Source organism: Bos mutus, chromosome 16 (assembly GCF_027580195.1).
Source record: "Bos mutus isolate GX-2022 chromosome 16, NWIPB_WYAK_1.1, whole genome shotgun sequence".
Classification (NCBI taxonomy): Eukaryota; Metazoa; Chordata; class Mammalia; order Artiodactyla; family Bovidae; genus Bos; species Bos mutus.
In genome coordinates, this window is record NC_091632.1 from 57,508,345 (window position 1) to 57,526,802 (window position 18,458).

The 18,458-nt window shown below is 36.1% G+C and overlaps 1 protein-coding gene across 7 annotated transcripts in view; it reads left to right on the top strand.

Moving 5' to 3' along the window:
* The window catches only part of ENAH (ENAH actin regulator), a 157,638-nt gene that overhangs the window by 79,213 nt on the left and 59,967 nt on the right, over nt 1–18,458 (top strand). For all 7 annotated transcript variants that reach the window (XM_070385419.1, XM_070385413.1, XM_070385414.1 and 4 more), the window contains exons 2-3: nt 1,492–1,657; nt 10,746–10,923. In XM_070385419.1, the coding sequence (XP_070241520.1) occupies nt 1,492–1,657; nt 10,746–10,923 (344 nt within the window). The remainder of the gene's footprint in view (nt 1–1,491; nt 1,658–10,745; nt 10,924–18,458) is intronic.

Here is an 18,458-nt window from a genome sequence, read left to right on the forward strand (position 1 = left end):
GTGAGTGATGAAGAGATTTCAACTGCTGTGCTGACAAAGACTCTTTAATCAAGCTTTTAAAAATAATTCAAGCTTTAGTCATTGTCTCATTTTTACTCCCAGAACTATTTTACCAAAACAAAAAAAAAAATCAGTACAGCATAAAAATTTAGATGGTACCACTGGGTTTATTTCAGTGTTTGTACTGCACAGATATTATTACCAGTTAGTTTTGGTGAGATTTCATTAATGGAAAATTATGAACGGTTTTAACACTACCGTTGTGAGCGGTTTTATTGCTCAGTGCTGTGACCTCTTTAGGTTTCCTGTGATCCTTCTGTCATCAAATCACAGAAGTCTAGCAGAGCACAAGCAGATACTGTTGAGAGATGGGCCAGAAGGGAGGGATGAAAGTGACTTTTTGTTTCCCAGGATATTGGGGAAGAACCCACATGATTTACTTTGTGGCTGAAATTTGTGGAATGAGCAATGCTTTCTTTGAAGATAGGGTTGGGTAAGCTACTTGGCATCTCCATTAACAATTACTTAAGCGTCAGATAAATCTATGAAAATTGTGAAGATTGAGTCATTTTAATTAGGTTAATAGTCATCATGGAGTTAACATACCTGTTTTCTTCTGTTCAATTTTTGTATTTGATTTTTAAGAAGTAAAATATGGTATAAAGTAAAATTCCAACTAGTCTTTTTTGCCCAGTAGTATTTTGGAATAGTTGAAATATGAAATTATTGCTTAATATGTAACGAAGATCATCTCTACAACAACAGCAACAAAATCTCACTCTCACTTGGTAACAAAATAATTGAGAGGAAGCTGAGGTTTAAACATTCTATCATGAAGTTGGTCTTATTTTCCTTAATATTTATTTGTGAAGGTTAGAATTGAAAATCCAAAAGAATGCTTAGAAATCAAGTAAAGAAATTTGAGACATAGGATGTTACCTTATCTGAGTGGAGTCAGGGGCTCAGTCACAGTGCCACCCAAGGATCATTAGTGCTCCCCCATATCTCACGGGACAGAGGGAGCCTAGCAGAATTCGTTATACAGACCTTGAAGCAAGCCCGATGATAAAAGTAATTTTTCCAAAGATGGGTAATCACAAACAGTTCACCAATAGTATAAATGTATATATACACACACAGTGAAATGATTAATTTATACTTATAGTTCTATTCAGTTTAATGGATATGTTAGATTTATTGATAGAAGAAAATGTTTTTTGTATTGTTTATATAATATACAGTCTCCTTTGTGGATCCTGATCTCCTCCTTCTGCTTCCTCATTACACTTCATTTTTTGGTCTGTCTTCCCCATTAGAGTCTACTCATAAGAGCAGGCAGGCCTCTGCCTTATTCACTGTCATCATTTCTAGCAGCAAGTAAAGCACTGATTGCTGACCGACCGCCTTGTTAGATAACTATTTTATATGGACTTATGGGAAACAGCATATTTAAGTATCTTAAAAGTTTGCTTTTTTTTTTCCATTTCCCAGTGAACAGAGTATCTGTCAGGCAAGAGCTGCCGTGATGGTTTACGATGATGCCAATAAAAAGTGGGTGCCAGCCGGTGGTTCAACTGGGTTCAGCAGAGTTCACATATATCACCATACAGGCAACAACACATTCAGAGTGGTGGGCAGGAAGATTCAGGACCATCAGGTAAGGATTTGTTAATTCTTAAAGTTACCTAGTATTACAAAAGGACTCGCTATATTCAGTAAAATAAAGTCATATTTTGTAGCCAAAAGAGCCTCTGTGGGAAAAACTGGGTATAGCTTTGCCATTCCACCCTCTCCATCTTTATAAAGCTTGAATTTAGATAACAATTTAGAACTAATTGTTCAGGAATATAAATCTGAGTTTTTAAATTATGATATTCACTAAATCCTCTGGCCTTCAAACTAGCTAGGTTTGGGAATCTAAAGTAAATTTAAGACAAACTAAAATGTGAAATTTCACTTAAGTAGCAGATTGTGCTTAAGGAATTCATTTCCCACCAAAGGCATGGGGTATTGGACTATAGGAAGGAGTTCAAAATTTAAGTAGTTTCATAAAGTATTGTTAAATTCATATATGATAGAAAAATTGTATTAAGGTTGCTGGAATAGTTAGGCTTTTGTAGTTCATGTCTGGCATGACAACTAAGCTTTTGCTAATTCCCTGCTCTGGATTTCTTAGAAAGGTGACTGGATTATCTGATTACTTGATTTCTGGGGTCTTTCCAGATCAGGAGCCAGTAGACAGTGCAAAATGGAGATGGGATTTTACTAGCATTAAGTATATACTAATAATAGTGAGGACTTTTATAAAGAACAGATTTACGAAATACTTTTGACACTGGTAAGATGGTAAAATCAGCCAGTGTTAAACATAGGCGGGGGGGAAATGTAACAGATTTCCAGCTGAGTTCTTATTAGAGAAAGATAGTTCTCTGAATTTCCACTGGGAGACAGGCTGGTGTAGTGTGTGATGAGATGCTGTGACAGCCTTGTATTTGGGGATGGAAATTATGAACTGGTAATATCCGGGGACTTAGATTTGGTATTTGTATGGTACAGGTTATGCCCTTTGAGATGCTGGGCCTCGAAACTGGTATCAAAGTTTCAAAACTGCCTAAAGCTGAACCTTTTCAAGGGGCTGCATACCATAAAAAGAAGACTAAGAACAATCTTCCTAACCAGCACAGGTAGGCAGAGGAGTTTGAGCTAGTTTAGGAGCTCCTCTGAAAAATGGAAGCCTCCAGCTTCATTTACACATCTGCAGCCGAGAAACTAACCAATCCTGGTTGCGGGCCAGTGAAACTCCTACGGCACCTGGCAAAAACAAATATATTGCTCCCCAGGAGAGGAACTTTCCAAGACCTGAATCAGTTGGCAGAAAGAGCAGTTCACTGAATGCAGCAAGTTTACCTATTAGTACTGACTGTCCTAGCCTGCTGCTCTCTGCCCTCTCAGGCTCCCTTCTCTCCCCTGTGCCTCCACCTCCACCCTATTCTTCCTTCTTCTTCCTCCCCTCTCTCCTTTTGCTCTGTGCACCTGTTGCTCAGCCTTTCTCTGGTTCCCCCAGTCTCTGTACCAAGAACCCTCTCTGCCTCTCTGTGCTCTTTGTCTTCTCCTCCAGCAGACTGTCTCAGGAGTGAGTTGGGCCAGAGACTGACTGAATACTCCCTAAGATGCTGCTGCAAAGTAAAAATGGGAACTGGACAACTAGGACTTTATAGAAGTTACTGAACATTTTAAACACATTACAAACCAGTAGCTGTAAAATAAATTTTTGGTAAATTCAGTGAATTGGTCATTTGATATCCTGATGAACAAACCTAAATATATCTAAATGTTGTTGAAAAAGAAGATGGGTATTTAAAAATAATGGGATCAAATCATTATTTTGTACACTTGAAATGAATATGTTATATATCAGTTACACCTCAATTAAAAACAAATGATTAGAAAGAAATCTGTGTAAAGATGAAATACTGACATTTTTATTCAAAAGAGAAGGTAGCTATCCTATGGCTTCCAGTTTTTGACAAATGGAGTGTTTCTTAAAATGTTAGAAATTTAAAAACACTTCTAAATAATTTGTGACACTAAGATGAAATCATTATGAAGATTAGAAAATGTTCAAAAGTCAAAAAAAAAAAACAAACCCAACAAAACCCTGGATCTAAGTGACAAGGTATGACACCTAGAAACCTGTGGGATGTCTAAGCTGTCCTTAGATAGACAGTCCCTCCCCCTGCCTGCCTGTTCTCTGTATGTGTGAATCTGTTTTGTTATGTTTGTTCATTTGTTTTCTTTCACATACCACATACAGGTGAAACCACAGCGTATTTGTCTGTCTTCATCTGACTTACTTCATTTAGCATAATACCCTCTAGGTAGATGGACAAATCTTAATGGCATATAATAAGCAAACCCAAAGAAAGCAGAAGGAAATACTAAAAATAAAAGAAAATAAATAATAAATAGAAATTAATAACACAAGAAACTGCTTCCCTGAATAAATTGACAGAATCAAACCCCCCAAAAGTTACAAATAAAACAGCATTAGGGTTGGAAAGAGATATCACTGTAGTTACAGTAAGGAAATAAATAATAAGATAATATTATGAACAACTTTACACCAATAAGTGGGCCATTCTGTAGAAAAATACAATTTGTCATAACTGGCAAAAAGTGTAGAAACATAATAGACTATATTTTGTTTTATCAGTCATAAAATATAGCAGTAGTTAATAATCTACCCCAAAATTTTTTAAAAAGGACAGTGTCCAGAGCATTTATAAATGAAATTAAAAATCTTTAAACTATTACCTGTTTTATGTAAACTGTTCTAGAAAAGAGTGTTTTGGGATTTCCTTGGCAGTCAGTGGTTAAGACTCCGCCTTCCTGCAGGGGCTGCAGGTTCAATCCTTGGTCCAGGAGTCAAGATACCATATGCCTTGTGGTCGAAAAACCAAAACATAAAACAGAAGCAATATTGTAACAAATTTAATAAAGACTGTAAAATGATCCGTGTCAAAAAAGAAATCTTAAAAGAGGAGTATTTTATGAGGCTAGTGTAATTTTGATATCTAAGACACAGAACCATTTCAGAGAGGAAAATTATAAACACATTTCAATTATTAACATTGTTAAAGAGATCAAAGTCCTCAATAAGATATTAGCAGGCCAAATGTAACAATGTATAGTGGAGGAGTGGGGGGGAAGATCACCTGTTAACCAAAGAGGATTTCTTCCTCTTTATCTCAGTAATGTAAAGGTAGTTTAACATAAGTAGCCTATTAATTTGGTAGGAGAAAACCTAGAAGAACAACACTGATAAAATCCGTACAGAACAATACTCTGCACGTTTGGCATAAAAATGAGTTTTCTTAAGCTGATAAGGATGAATAATGTAAACATACAGCTGACATCTACAAGACAGTTCAGTGTTGAAAGGATTTCCATTAAACTCAGGAATAAGTTTGAGGTTTCAGCTTTAGTCATTTTCATTTTCTATTGCAGAGATGGTAGTCTAGTAATATAAAGATAAAGAAACAGAAACTATAAGGATTGAAAAGGAAGAAACAGAGCTTGACCTTATTCACTGATAATACAATTGTCTATGTAACAAAAATCCCAATATCTGCAGATAAAATATTAGAACTAATAAAATTGTTCAGCAAGGTCTTTGGATATAAGATGACTATATAAAAATCAGTAGCATTTTTGTATAACTAGCAACAAACAATTTGAAAATATAACTTTATACAGATACTACTTAAAGTAACAGCAGTGATAAAATACCTAAGAATAAATCTCATAAATATTGGTTTCATTCCAGAGTACCTTTTTTCATTGCTTAATGGTTATCAGTCTGTTTTAAGTGGGAACATATTATCATAATTTATTAAATAATGTCTAAGAGCCATTAAAACATTAACCACAGTTTATAAAATTGAATATGTACAAATCATATACATATATATAAAAAGTTGCCATTTTTTCCTTAATACGTCAGTACTTACTGTGTTCTAGGGGCTGTGCTTAGGTTTTATATAGGTAATAAATTCCTGACGTTGAAGAACAATGCAGTAAAGAATGGGGATGTTACACATGTAAGGAAAGCACAGTTAGTTGTTTCAGTTATGATAAATAAATCATTGTGTAGCTAGGGCATAAAAGAACGATCAGTTTGTTGAGAAGATGGGGGAAAAGGTTGTGATGACTACATAGACAAGATAAGCTGATGAGCCATTTCAGAAAGAAGCATAGATGTTTATTGCACGGTTTAATCTGTTATGATCAGGCTAAAAATGGATGGGTGTATGCAGGGTGTAAATCACTAATCTAGATTCAAGCTCCGTGGGTCTGCTGTATTAGAATTTTAAAGAAGTTCATACCCAATAGCATCCTTAGTGAACAGTTATTGTTAAATGAAGGTGTATGTGTCCCTCTTTACTTTTAAAGCTTTTTAAGATTATATAGCATTGTCTATCCTTGAAAGATAGAATTGAATGAAATAATTTGTTTAAAATTATTAAAATTTCTGTAAAGTATTCTATAAATTATTAAAATTTCACAGTTTAAAATTTCTATATTGAAAAAACCGAGCTAATGATTTAGGTAGTATAATTTTTTTTTTTTTGGTAGTATAATTTTAATTCTAGTAATATTTTCCTCAACTTTTTCTAATTGTCAATGAAGAGTTGAAAAAGTAAACGTAACTATCTTTTTTGTCTTCCCTGATAACCTATTTGTCAAGCAGGATATAGATTGCCTTAAAATTTGGTTCATAGTTTTCTTGTGGTATTAAATTCTAGTAGCTTTGGGTTTCTAGGAGCTAAGGATTTGTAACCCTCTCCCACTCTCAATATGTGTAGAAATTAAATGGTAAGACGTGACCATATTTTTTAAGTTGTAGTAAAAATAACATAAAATTTACCATTTTAATAAATTTTAAGTGTATGGTTCAGTTCAGTTCAGTTGCTCAGTCGTGTCTGACTCTTGGCGACCCCATGAACTGCAGCATGGCAGGCCTCCCTGTCCATCACCAGCTCCTGGAGTCCACCCAAACCCATGTCCATTGTGTCGGTGATGCCATCCACCCATCTCATCCTCTGTCGTCCCCTTCTTCTCCTGCCCCCAATCCCTCCCAGCATCAGGGTCTTTTCAGATGAGTCAGCTCTTTGCATCACGTGGCCAAAGTATTGGAGTTTCAGCTTCAACATCAGTCCTTCCAGTGAACACCCAGGATCGATCTCCTTTAGGATGGACTGGTTGGATCTCCTTGCAGTCCAAGGGACTCTCAAGAGTCTTCTCTAACACCGCAGTTCAAAAGCATCAATTCTTCGGCACTTAGCTTTCTTTATAGTCGAACTCTCACATCCATACACGACCACTGGAAAAACCATAGCCTTGACTAGATGGACCTTTGTTGACAAAGTAATGTCTCTGCTTTTTAATATGCTGTCTAGGTTGGTCATAACTTTCCTTCCAAGGGGTGAGTATTTTTTAATTTCCTTCAGGGACATTCAATACATTCACACTGCCGTGCTGCAACCACCACTACTATTAATCTCTGGACTTTTTCATCCAGACTGAAACTATGAACCCTTTAAACAGTAATTTTCCATTTCCCTCCACCATAATCCCTGTCAACCTCCATTCTATATTGTTTTTGCAAATTTTTTTATTCTAGGTACTTCAAATAATTGGAATCATACAATATTTTTTTCCTGTAAATCTAGCTTATTTCACTTATCTTTAAGTGGTCGTCATATTTTAAAAATAATGTCATGTTTGGATATTGGTGGATGAGGTAATTTAGATAAAGCCTCTCTCTGTGAACCAAAATAATTGGATGAATGTTCAAAAGAAAAAAGTCTATTTGGAGAGCTTACATGACAGTGAAGAATTATGGGTCCATGACTTAAAAGAAGAAGGAATCAGAGAAGTGACCTAGCTTGGAACTTGTTTTTACCCAGAAGCACATATTAGTTTTGAAAGAGGAGCCTGAGTAGCTGAACAGAACTTTTGGCAGACTCTTGGGACTAGTAGAACAAAAATTATAAGTCAGATCTGCTAATGAGGGGACGTTGTCTTGGTAATCACCCAGGTTGTGATTTGGGACCCAGAAGCCCCATACCCTGGGGAAGAAGTTTGTCTCTAAGTAGACTAGCCTTTAGAAGAACTGATACCCAGCCTCTAATCATTTTAATCACTTTTGGATTGAGGTAATTTGAAATTGTTAGTTTCCCTAGCTGCTTGCCAGAAACAAATGTAAATCTTCCCTGGGAAAATATAGCATCATTTTAGGCCTCAAAATTTCCATAGAGTTATCCATAGCCAGTGTCTGGCATTCAGTGAAAATAAACAGCATACGAGGAGACAAGAGGAATGGTAAGAGGAACAGTAACAGTAACCTACTGGGAATCCAGTTAATGGGATTATCAGAAACTGACTTTAAAATAACTATGCTTAATGTATTCAAGGAGATAAAAGACTAAATTGAGAATTTCAGTAGAAAAAGAGCTAAATGGAAATGTTGGAATTGAAAAATAAAATAGCTGGTATTAGTAACTCAGTGGTGAGTTTATAACAAATTAGAAGCTACTGAAAAAAATTAGTAAACTGGAATATAGATCAGAAGGAAATATTCATTCTGAAGCTGTGATGTTTGGAGAGAGAAAATTATGGACATATGAAAAAGTGCTTAAGGGACATAGGAAATACAGTAAAAATGGTGTAAGGTATACCCTTACCTTATTGGCATCTCAGAAGAGAGGAGGGAATGTGGAGGAGCAGTAATCAAAGACAAAATAGTGAACACAAATGTTCAGAAATGGTGAAAGGATATCACCTTAGAAATGCTGTAAACCATAAATGGATAAATACAAAGAAAACCACATATAAACATACCATATTAAAATCACTGTATACTAAATTCAAGTTGAAGTTCTTTAGTTTGATCCATGAGAAAAATACACCTTTAAAAAGCAATAATAAACTGTCAGCTGACTTCTCAGTAGAAACAATAAAAGTTAGAAGGCAAAGGATAAAAGAAAATAAATGACCACTTAAATCCCATACTTAATAGTCTTCAATAATGAAGGTGAAATAAAGATATTAAGAATTGAGAATTCTTTCTCAAGAATTCTTGAGAAACCAAAATAGAGAATTCATTATCAGGAGATCTACTTTGAATGAAATTCTAAAGGGTGCTCATCAAGATCAGAAATGGTCCCAACAGAAGCTTGGAGAGGACAGAGGAATAAAAAACAACAAAAAGAAGGGTAAATATTGGGTAAATCTTAAATGACCATCAACTGTATAAGACTACTAATAATGTTTTATGGGATTTAATGGAATTAAAAATACATGATAAAAATAGTGTAGAATTCTTAGGATGGGCATTGGAAAAGGGGAGATAAAGTATTGTAAGTCTGTGGATTGTTGAGGTGAAGACAAAGGTATTGGTTCCTGTGTGTCTTTGATAAGTTTAAGACGTCTGTTTCAGTCTCTGGGGCAACCACTGAAACAACAGTGAAAACACTGTGTAACTGGCAAGCTAATAGGACAGTAGTAAAGCACTCTAAAGGAAGGTATGATAGATTTAGGCCCAGATTTATGTAAAACTTGCAGTAAGTGTAAATGGGTTAAACACTACCGTTAAAAACAGAGACTGGTAAATTGGATAAATAATATGAAATTGACAATAAGTATAAAGTTGTAGCTGCACACAAAGGACTGAGAACAGCCAAAGCAATATTGAGCAGCTGCGAAGTAGGAGGACACACTAGTGGCTATCCAGACCTCCTGTAAAGTTATGATGATTAAGTCACTGTGATGTCGGCTCAAAGATCGGCATACTGAGCAGTAGAACAAAATAGAGCCATTTAGACACTTGGTTTATGAAAAAGGTAAACCTGCAGCAGGCCAGTAGGTCCTGCCAGATCAGTTGGACAGCCATATTGGAACAAAAAAGAAAGCTGAACCTTGTTTCATATCGTAGGCATACATCAATTCCAGTTGAATTGGAGATGTAAATATGAAAGTTAATACAGTAAAGCTTCTATAAATTAACATGGACTAATATTTTTATCACTTTTATCACACATGAGAAGCATTTGTTAAATGGATTTCAAAAAGCATTGACTGTATAAAGGAAAAGATTGTGTATTTGGACTGAATAAAAGTTAAGAACTTCTGTTCATCGAAAAACACCATTAAGAGAGTGAAAAGGCAAGTCACAGAATAGGAGTAGATATTTGTAACATACAACCAACAGTGGGATCATCCAGAATATATAAAGGACTCTTAATAGATCAATTAAAAAAAAGATGAGCAACTCAGTTAAAAAATGAGCAAGGGATTTAATTTAAGCACGTATTCATAGAAGATCTCCAGATAGCCTTTAAAATACAAAAAAGTGCTGCATCTCAATAGTAATCAGGGAAATGCTACCTAGAACCTCAATGATGTAGTATTTATACCCAGCAGAATCGCAGAACTTGAGCCTGACGATACCAATTATAGTGATGCACTGTATGTGTGGTTGTGCAAGCCATTGTATACTGCTGTGGAAGTGAACATTGATGGGACCAATTTGGAAAGCTACGTGGAGTTTTCTGCTGAAATTGAGCATATGTATGGCTTGTGACAATTCCACTTCTAGGTATATGCCCCACAGAAATGTGTGCAGTAAACCACAATTACATACAATGAATAGATGCATCTCATAAATAATTTTGAGACAAGGAGAGCAAATTACAGTATATATTGTGTAACTCCTTATACATAAAACCTCAAAACCTACAAAACTATTTGTTGATGTTAGAAGTGTGGCTGATGCCTTTGGGAGGGGGTTTCTGATGTTAATGTCCTATTTTTTGATCAGGGTTTGGCTACCTAGGAGCAATCACTAAGATACATGATTATGGTTTATATGCTTTCTGAATTTATAAAATTTCAGTAAACATTTTCAAATATTTAATGAGGGATATAGATTTTCTTTTGTTTTGCTGATTTAGTCTTTTAAGGCCAGAGACTTGTAACTATCAGACAGCCTAACATCTATCAGGCTGTTAACTTCTGCAGACTGATTTTACTCCAAATACTGGTTTTAACCTTTTTTTTCTTTTTTTTTTTTTTTGCCGAGGTTGGTCAGGAGCAGGTTTCAATGAGCATGTCCAGTCAGGATGTTGACTTTGCTGATTTTGCCAATTATTAGCTTAACTTTATAAAGAATTACTGTCTTTTAGGTTGTGATAAATTGTGCCATTCCTAAAGGATTGAAGTACAATCAAGCTACACAGACCTTCCACCAATGGCGGGATGCTAGACAGGTGTATGGTCTCAACTTTGGCAGCAAAGAAGATGCCAATGTCTTCGCAAGTGCCATGATGCATGCCTTAGAAGTGTTGAATTCACAGGAAACAGGTAGGGTGTCCACGGGTTACCTGTTTCCTTGAACTGAAGTGCTGTGTGTATATTAAACCAAGTCTTTTCTGACCAACTTTTAAATCATATATATATGTATTAATATTTGAAGTGATTCTTGAATTTGTTTTGTTTTCTACAAAAATGTGAACTTCTGTTTGTTGATGATGAACATTTACTCAAGAAGGATAATCTTATGAGACTGGTTAGTAGTTAGTAATTTTTTAGTGTTCTTATTTGAAATTATTTGTTTATTCTGATCTAGAACCTAAACTTTCATTGCAAGAACATGAGACTTAGAGATAAGCTGTGGACTGAATATGCATATTTGTCATCATCTTATTTTTTATGATGAAACACATGTTTTCTGAAACATGTTTTTTAAGCCACTACTGAGTCCATGAATTTCAAGGTCTAGGACTAGGTCTCCTTCCCAGTAGGTAAAAATTCCATTCTAAAACTTGTTTAAAGATTTTCAGAGTGCCCTCCGGTGGTATAAGCTTTGAATTGCATGTCGTCTGACACTGCATGGTGGTCAGAGAGGTGTGTAGAAATAATTCACTTAAAAACACACAGGATTTGAAAGTGTATACGTGTCACAGATGAGCTGTTTTAATTTTGACTTAAAAAATAGGAAAAATATGCCAATTTGTGATTATTTCTTTGGGGAGATAGGTTTAATATTCAGAAAATTAAGGTTATAATAAAGCAAACACGTATGATTACTCTTGCTTGCCTTTCTGTGTTTAGTAGCAACCTTATTGATATAAGCATGCCATAAATAAAGTTTATTTATATATTTTATCAGGAAGGACTTACATTAAATTTCAATATTTTGTTGAAAGTACAGAATTTCAAAACCTGTTATAGATAATTTAAATTTTATTTATACCTTGCCCTATTCTAAAAATGTTTGAAGCATCTAGCCTATGTGTTAGTCTATTTCAGATGTGAATTTCAGGGCAAGAAGACACTGTGGAATCTTACTAAGACTACTTTATTATACCTATAGGTGGTTTTTCTTTTGAGGAAATTAATGTCTCTATAAATAATTTGTACATAACTCTCATCTATTTTGAGAAAATAAACCACTAGAACTTCTAGTGTGTCACTCAATCTAGAAAATAGCACAGAAGTCTGCCTGTGTGTACAGACTTGTATGTACGTTGTTAAGTCACTGTACTTTGCTTTCAGGCATCAGTATTTTATCAGCATTCTCTTGTAGGTATAGAATTGCTTTTCTGTTACTTAGTTTTACCATAAGGAAGCAACTCTAATTGTTGTTCTTAATATTTTATTGAATAGATCAACTACATAATAAATAATTGAAGAGCCAAACTTTGGAGAGCATAGGTGACAATAACGTTTAGCTTCTCCATGTTTGGAACAGTCTAGCATTATTTTTATTTCTGAACTTTCAAAAGCTTGTCCACTGATCCTTAGAATTGAATGTTACTAATTTAAAGTGGTTAACATTATTGTTCATCTTATCAGTTTTTTTAACCAATTAGAAAAGGTTTTTATCAGTGTATAGTCATATAGTTTGTTTTCAAAATGCAGATGCTAATTAATGATTTTTTCTTTTGATCTTGATCTTTTGAAATTAAAGAGTCTTAATGTGGAGAGACTCAATTACATTGTCTATTGTAATTTCCACATTATAGAAAGTTTAGTAAATGGGAAGATCGCCCATCATCTCATTAGCTATGCAAGCATTTTGTTAAGGCAGAAAAATTGAATAGATTCCTCTTAGATAAGTTTGAAGCTTATTCTCTTTCTTCTCTGTCACAGTCTCAACTTATCATGGGCTGAGGCAGGAGAGAGAGTGGTGGGAGAAGTTGGTCCATCCTAGCCATCTCCTTGCATCATGGCCCCAGTCACTGGCATAGAAGCTTTTGGTTCTGTGGCTTTTTCATCAGAGAAGGCAAAGCACATGAAATGTTCTTCATAGTCTGACTTACTTAGAAAATGACTGTTTTCATACATTAGTATAGTTAAACACTGTCTCCAGTTTTTGATAGCAATAATTGGCTTGGCATTGGAGGCATAAGGTGCTTCCCTGGTGGCTCAGCTGGTAAAGAATCTGCCTGCAATGTGGGAGACCTGGGTTTGATCCCTGGGTTGGGAAGATCCCCTGGAGAAGGGAAAGGCTACCCACTCCAGTATTCTGGCCTGGAAAATTCCATGGACTGTATGTATAGTCCGTGGGGTTGCAGAGAGTCAGACACGACTGAGCGAGTTTCACTGGAGTCATAAGAGGATTTAGATGCTGTGAATCTGAAGTGTCCTCAGGAAAGGATAAAAACTTTTCTGTAGATCTCAGTAGAATCGGTAAGAACTCCACCCCCAGTGTTAATTTTGTGAGTCCCTGCTATCCACATAAACAAACATACCCAATAATGTCACCTCTCATCTTGAACACGTCGTCCCTCTTCACAGCTGTTTGCTTTGGATTCATAGCCAGTTGCTTGCTAAAACCATCTATTCTCTGCCTGCCAAAACCAAGTTGGGAACAGGTAACTTGCATGTCCCCTCCCTAAGTAAATAATATACCCTGTAAATCTCTGATCAGAAGCAAAAGAAACAAACTTATTCATAAAGGTAAAGTACCTGTAGCTAGTAGTCTGTTTTCACTTGGTGTCTTTCCACTTTTTAAAACCAGTTTTCCATATTGAATGCTTCTGGATTTTCTGTTTATTAGGTTTAATGTATTATTCATTGAGTATTCACTAGTCCTTTTTAGTGGTATTTAGGCTTTTTGAAGTTATGGTCACCTTTGTACAAAAAAAATCTTTTTCAGGTGCTTAGTGCATAAACAGACCAAGCCCCCCATCCCCACCCCCCACCCCCAAACAAAAAAAAGAAACCTGCAGAGATTCTCTGATTCATGTGGGAGTTGGGAGCCTCTGACCATGGGGACACCCATGTGGTTCCCCCGAGCAGGATTTGGAAATTACTAAAATCATCTTTTCTGCCAAAAAAAAAAAAAAATCACAAAATTCTTCCTTCCTCTTTTCTTTGCCCCTCCACGTCTCTAAATCCTCAAACAAAATGCTCAAATTAAGGGGAAAAAAAAACCGGCCTTTTGTATAGTTAGTCATGATGACCTTTACAAGGTGTTCTGTGTGGATGTTTAATATTTCCATTTCTTTTATGAAAGGGGTGGGTGGCAGGAATGTTTTCCTTTATTTTGTTTTTAACTTAGTGTGCAATTATCTAATATACTGGAAAGTACAGAAGGTGCTAAATACAGTGAGTTATATTTGGAATTTAAGAAACAAGTCACATGTTCTAACAGTTTTGAAAAAGAGTTGAATTTAATGCTTTCTTGTATACCAAAAGCTAGTTTATCTGTTTCCTTTGCCTAATAGAAATGGACTCAATTAAGTGCATTCAAAATGTGTTATCCAGCCTGGTATTTTTTATTTCTTTATTATTTATCAAGTATATGTGTAGCAGTTTTGCAGATAATAGGCATGGATTATATAAAATATAAAGTCAGTCTTTTTCGTGATCAGTAGATGTAAACTTCCACAGTCTATTTCCTTTTGAAAAAGGTTTAAGTCATTTGAAAAGAGATAATTCTTAAAATCCATTTGTAAAAAGGGAAATCATATTGGTTTTAAGTAAGATTATTCTACTCCTTTCGTTCTGCTGAACCAAAATTAAGCATACCTTTCTAAGAGGAAAACCTTAAAATATTTTACCATTGTCTAAGACTGCTTTTGCTGGGTTTTATTTTGTATCTATTGAAAGCAAGAATATAGTCAAAGACAACCTCCTGTTGGGAATTTTCCTTAGAGCTTATAGTTAAATATTTATGAAGACTGAGATTCCATTCATTTTTTTAATTGGTAATTTGGTCTGATAAACCTTTCATATGTGCATTTGTATGAGTTTTATCTCAGCATTTTAAAAATCTTTTTGACATATGTTTCAGAATTAACTGAATTTAAAATATCTCAAAAAGTTTCTAGAAATACTTCTTATGTTTATAGTGGCACTTTTATTTTTCAGACATCCAGAATGCCAGTATTAATGGGACCAATATTAAGGTTATGTCACCAAAACCGCCAAACATGTTTTGAGCATGGGTCCTGTGCTGGATACTGGAAATGATGCTAACATGATAAGGCCTATCCTCTGCCTTCTAGGATTTCTTAGCAAAATTAGAGTATGGTTTGTGACATGTGAATGAAGTATGCAGAAGAAAATTCTAGAGTAAAGGGAAGTTTTGTAGAGAAGATGATGTTTGAGCTGTCTTTTGAAGAATAAGTAGATGATAGAAGAACATTCTGGACAGGCTTGGAGGCATGAGAGCCTGGCACAGTTGGGAAACAAACAAGCGATGTGGTGGGCTTGGGCCAGACGGTTTCTATCTGAAAGGGAAGTTGCAAGAGATGAGACTGGGAAGGGCCTTGTGTTCTTGCTGGGCGGTGTGCAGTTCAGGATACTGGTCGGTAATGCGGTCTCTGAAACGTGCTGAATACTTTAGGACAAAAGTGATGGATTGGTAAGCATGTGTTTGTAGGCATGGAGATGAGTTTCAGATGCCATTGTGATAATACCAGTGAGAGTGATGAGTCCTGAAATGACACAATATGAGAAGGGAAAGGAGCAGAGTGGAGAGGAGGTGACAGACTTTTAGTGCCAACCTTGCCTGTGAAGGCATTGTTTTAGGCCTTCTACTTACATCCTCATTTAGTCCTTAAAGCAGTTCTGAGGCAGGAATAATAATCTGTTTTTAGGCACCAGCTTTGTGGCTGGTCCTAATTGGGCACATTTATTACCGATAATCTGTATAACACTACAGAGTTGCTGGTATTAAGCTTGTTTTTGACATGGTTCGGAGAAGGCAATAGCACCCTACTCCAGCACTCTTGCCTGGAAAATCCCATGGATATAGGAGCCTGGAAGGCTGCAGTCCATGGGGTCGCTAAGAGTCGGACACGACTGAGCGACTTCCCTTTGACTTTTCACTTTCATGCATCGGAGAAGGAAATGGCAACCCACTCCAGTGTTCTTGCCTGGAGAATCCCAGGGACGGGGGAGCCTGATGGGCTGCCGTCTATGGGGTTGCACAGAGTGGGACACGACTGAAGTGACTTAGCAGCAGCAGCAGCAGAAGACATAAGGTTGGGGCTTAACAAAAGGTCTCTGGACTGGCTCAAGAGCCCACAGCAAGACAGTGGCATAAATGGCCATTTGTACCCTGATTTAGTTTTAGCATTCACCTTTTTTCCACTGTGTCCATGAGATGTAATGGATAGGTCAGGAAGAAGAGGATGCTGTTCTAAGACAGTTACCAGATTGTGTCGTTTTGGGCAGTCAGGGAAAATGGATTCTAAAGGTGATCTTGGATATAGTACTTTGCACTTCTAACTTTCCTTAATCAACGGTCTTATCAGAGAAGTAACATTGTGAAACATAGAACTGTAGCTGCTCGTCAGGATTAAATGAGTAAGAGGTTTGGAGGCTGCGTGGGTGGGACAGCCTTTTTCTGGTTGCTTCCTTCTCTAACTTACCTCTCCACACCCTTCCACATTTATAAACTCACAATCTCTATAAAAACATGAGGTTAGTCTACCAGTATTGTCACCCCCAGTTTCTAATTAAGAAGACTGACACAGAGAGGTGGGACTTCACTGAGGTCATATATACCTAGAAAGGGAGGCTCAACTGGGATTGGATTTTACTGACCTTCAGGAGATTTCTTTGTATTTGTTTCTCTGCATTTAAGCTCAAGATCTTCAAAGCATATTTTAAAAGGCTTTTGAGGGATGTCCGTTTAAGGTGAGAAAATCGGAAAGAGAGAAACTTTCATTTACTTTTTGTTTTATTTTTGGGGGGGTAAAATTTTATGGTCTTTCATTTTTGATTTAGTGGAAAGAACTTAGGTTTGGAGGTGAAAGACTCCAATTTTGACTTCTCCCCTGGCAGGTTGCTTTCTCTAAAGCTGTTCCCTTCAATGAGGAAACATATAAAGGGATCCTTATAAAAGGATCATGAGAATACCTGTGTTACTGTATCCTAGGGATTAATTGAGGTAAAGGGATTAGTATTTTTAAACTATAGGATGTTATTTTTTAATGCTAATACTAAAAAATACACAGAAAATTCTGTGTGGATTAATTTTCTTAGAGGAATAAAAGTAGTAGACAGACTTTGAAGTTTTCCGCAACCTCTTTGTCTTTACTGCCTGGTAAAGATATACCATGTTATGTTTCCCCATAGAAAATCAATTAATTTATCCATCATCTGATACATACATGACAGGGGAAAATTAGACTCAAATCTTGCCCTCAAGGATTCTTCTACTCTTGCAGGAGAGATAAGACACAATCTTAATCCAAAAGAGAGAGTTGTCTGTGAGATACAGATAAAATCCTTTGAGTATGAGGAGGAGAATTGTTCCATTGGAACAATTGAGGAAAGTGTTAACAATGAGATGGATTTTGAACTGATTTTGAAAGATAGATAAAAGAGGGACATAAGGGGGAAAGGCACATCTATCCGGCCCAGGAAGTAGTGTAGGAGTACAAAAGTGGAAAAATGAGCTTGTTTGTAGAACAGGAGTTATTTGATTGGCCTGATAGGGAATAAAGTCAGAAAGATAGGTCTGACCAAAAAGGGCCTTTGAGAGCTGTGGGTGATAGAGATTGAGTGTACGTTTTTGAGCAAATGGAATGATGTGAACAAAGCTGTACTTCAGAAGGCCAGCAATGGTTTGAAAAGGGAGCTGCTGGAAACTGAGACAAGCCTTAAGTTGCTGAGTAAAGGCAAAAATAGTAGGAATAGAGGAGAAAATTCTAGTAGGAGAGGGATAGGAAATCAATATTGTATGAGTACTTCCTCCCCTTACACAACTTTTCCTTTTACGAAAGAATTCTGGCTGCAGATTTTCACATGAAAGCAGTAGAAATCTCTGGGAGAGTATCGTATCTGTTTGCCGATAGTGTGGTACCTACAATAATTTCTACTTATGAAAAAAGTCAGTAGTTGGGGAGAAAGAGGTGAAAAATGAAAATGCTGTTCAGCATGAGTTTGAATTTTTACTGTGAACCAGAGTCCAAGTTTTAGAAAGAATGGTACATGGACACAGATTTGTCTTCAAATAGCTTTTAGAGAGCAAATATGTTAAGCCCACAGTTCAGTAATTTATTAACAGAGTTCGCATCCATGTTATATATGAATGTCCTTTTCTTTGGGAGATAATTCTGTTTGAGTTAGAACAATGGTTTTCAACTTGTTACAAAACTAATACAAAACAACTGATACACTTTTGAGATAATTTTCAGTGTTTTGGAAAGCTAAATAAACAATGTACATCATACATTCCAGCGATAGGATTATACCTCCTAAGTCAGATGTTAAACTTCTTTGTTGGGGACTAAAATTTGCCAGCTCTTTGTAGGGATGCTTATCTGAAACCAATCAGAAATCCTAATTAGCTGTTGTTGACACTTTGAAGAATTTCTGGATCTTGTGATTGTGCCACGATGCTGATAAGCAACATTAAATAGTCCTAGTACCTG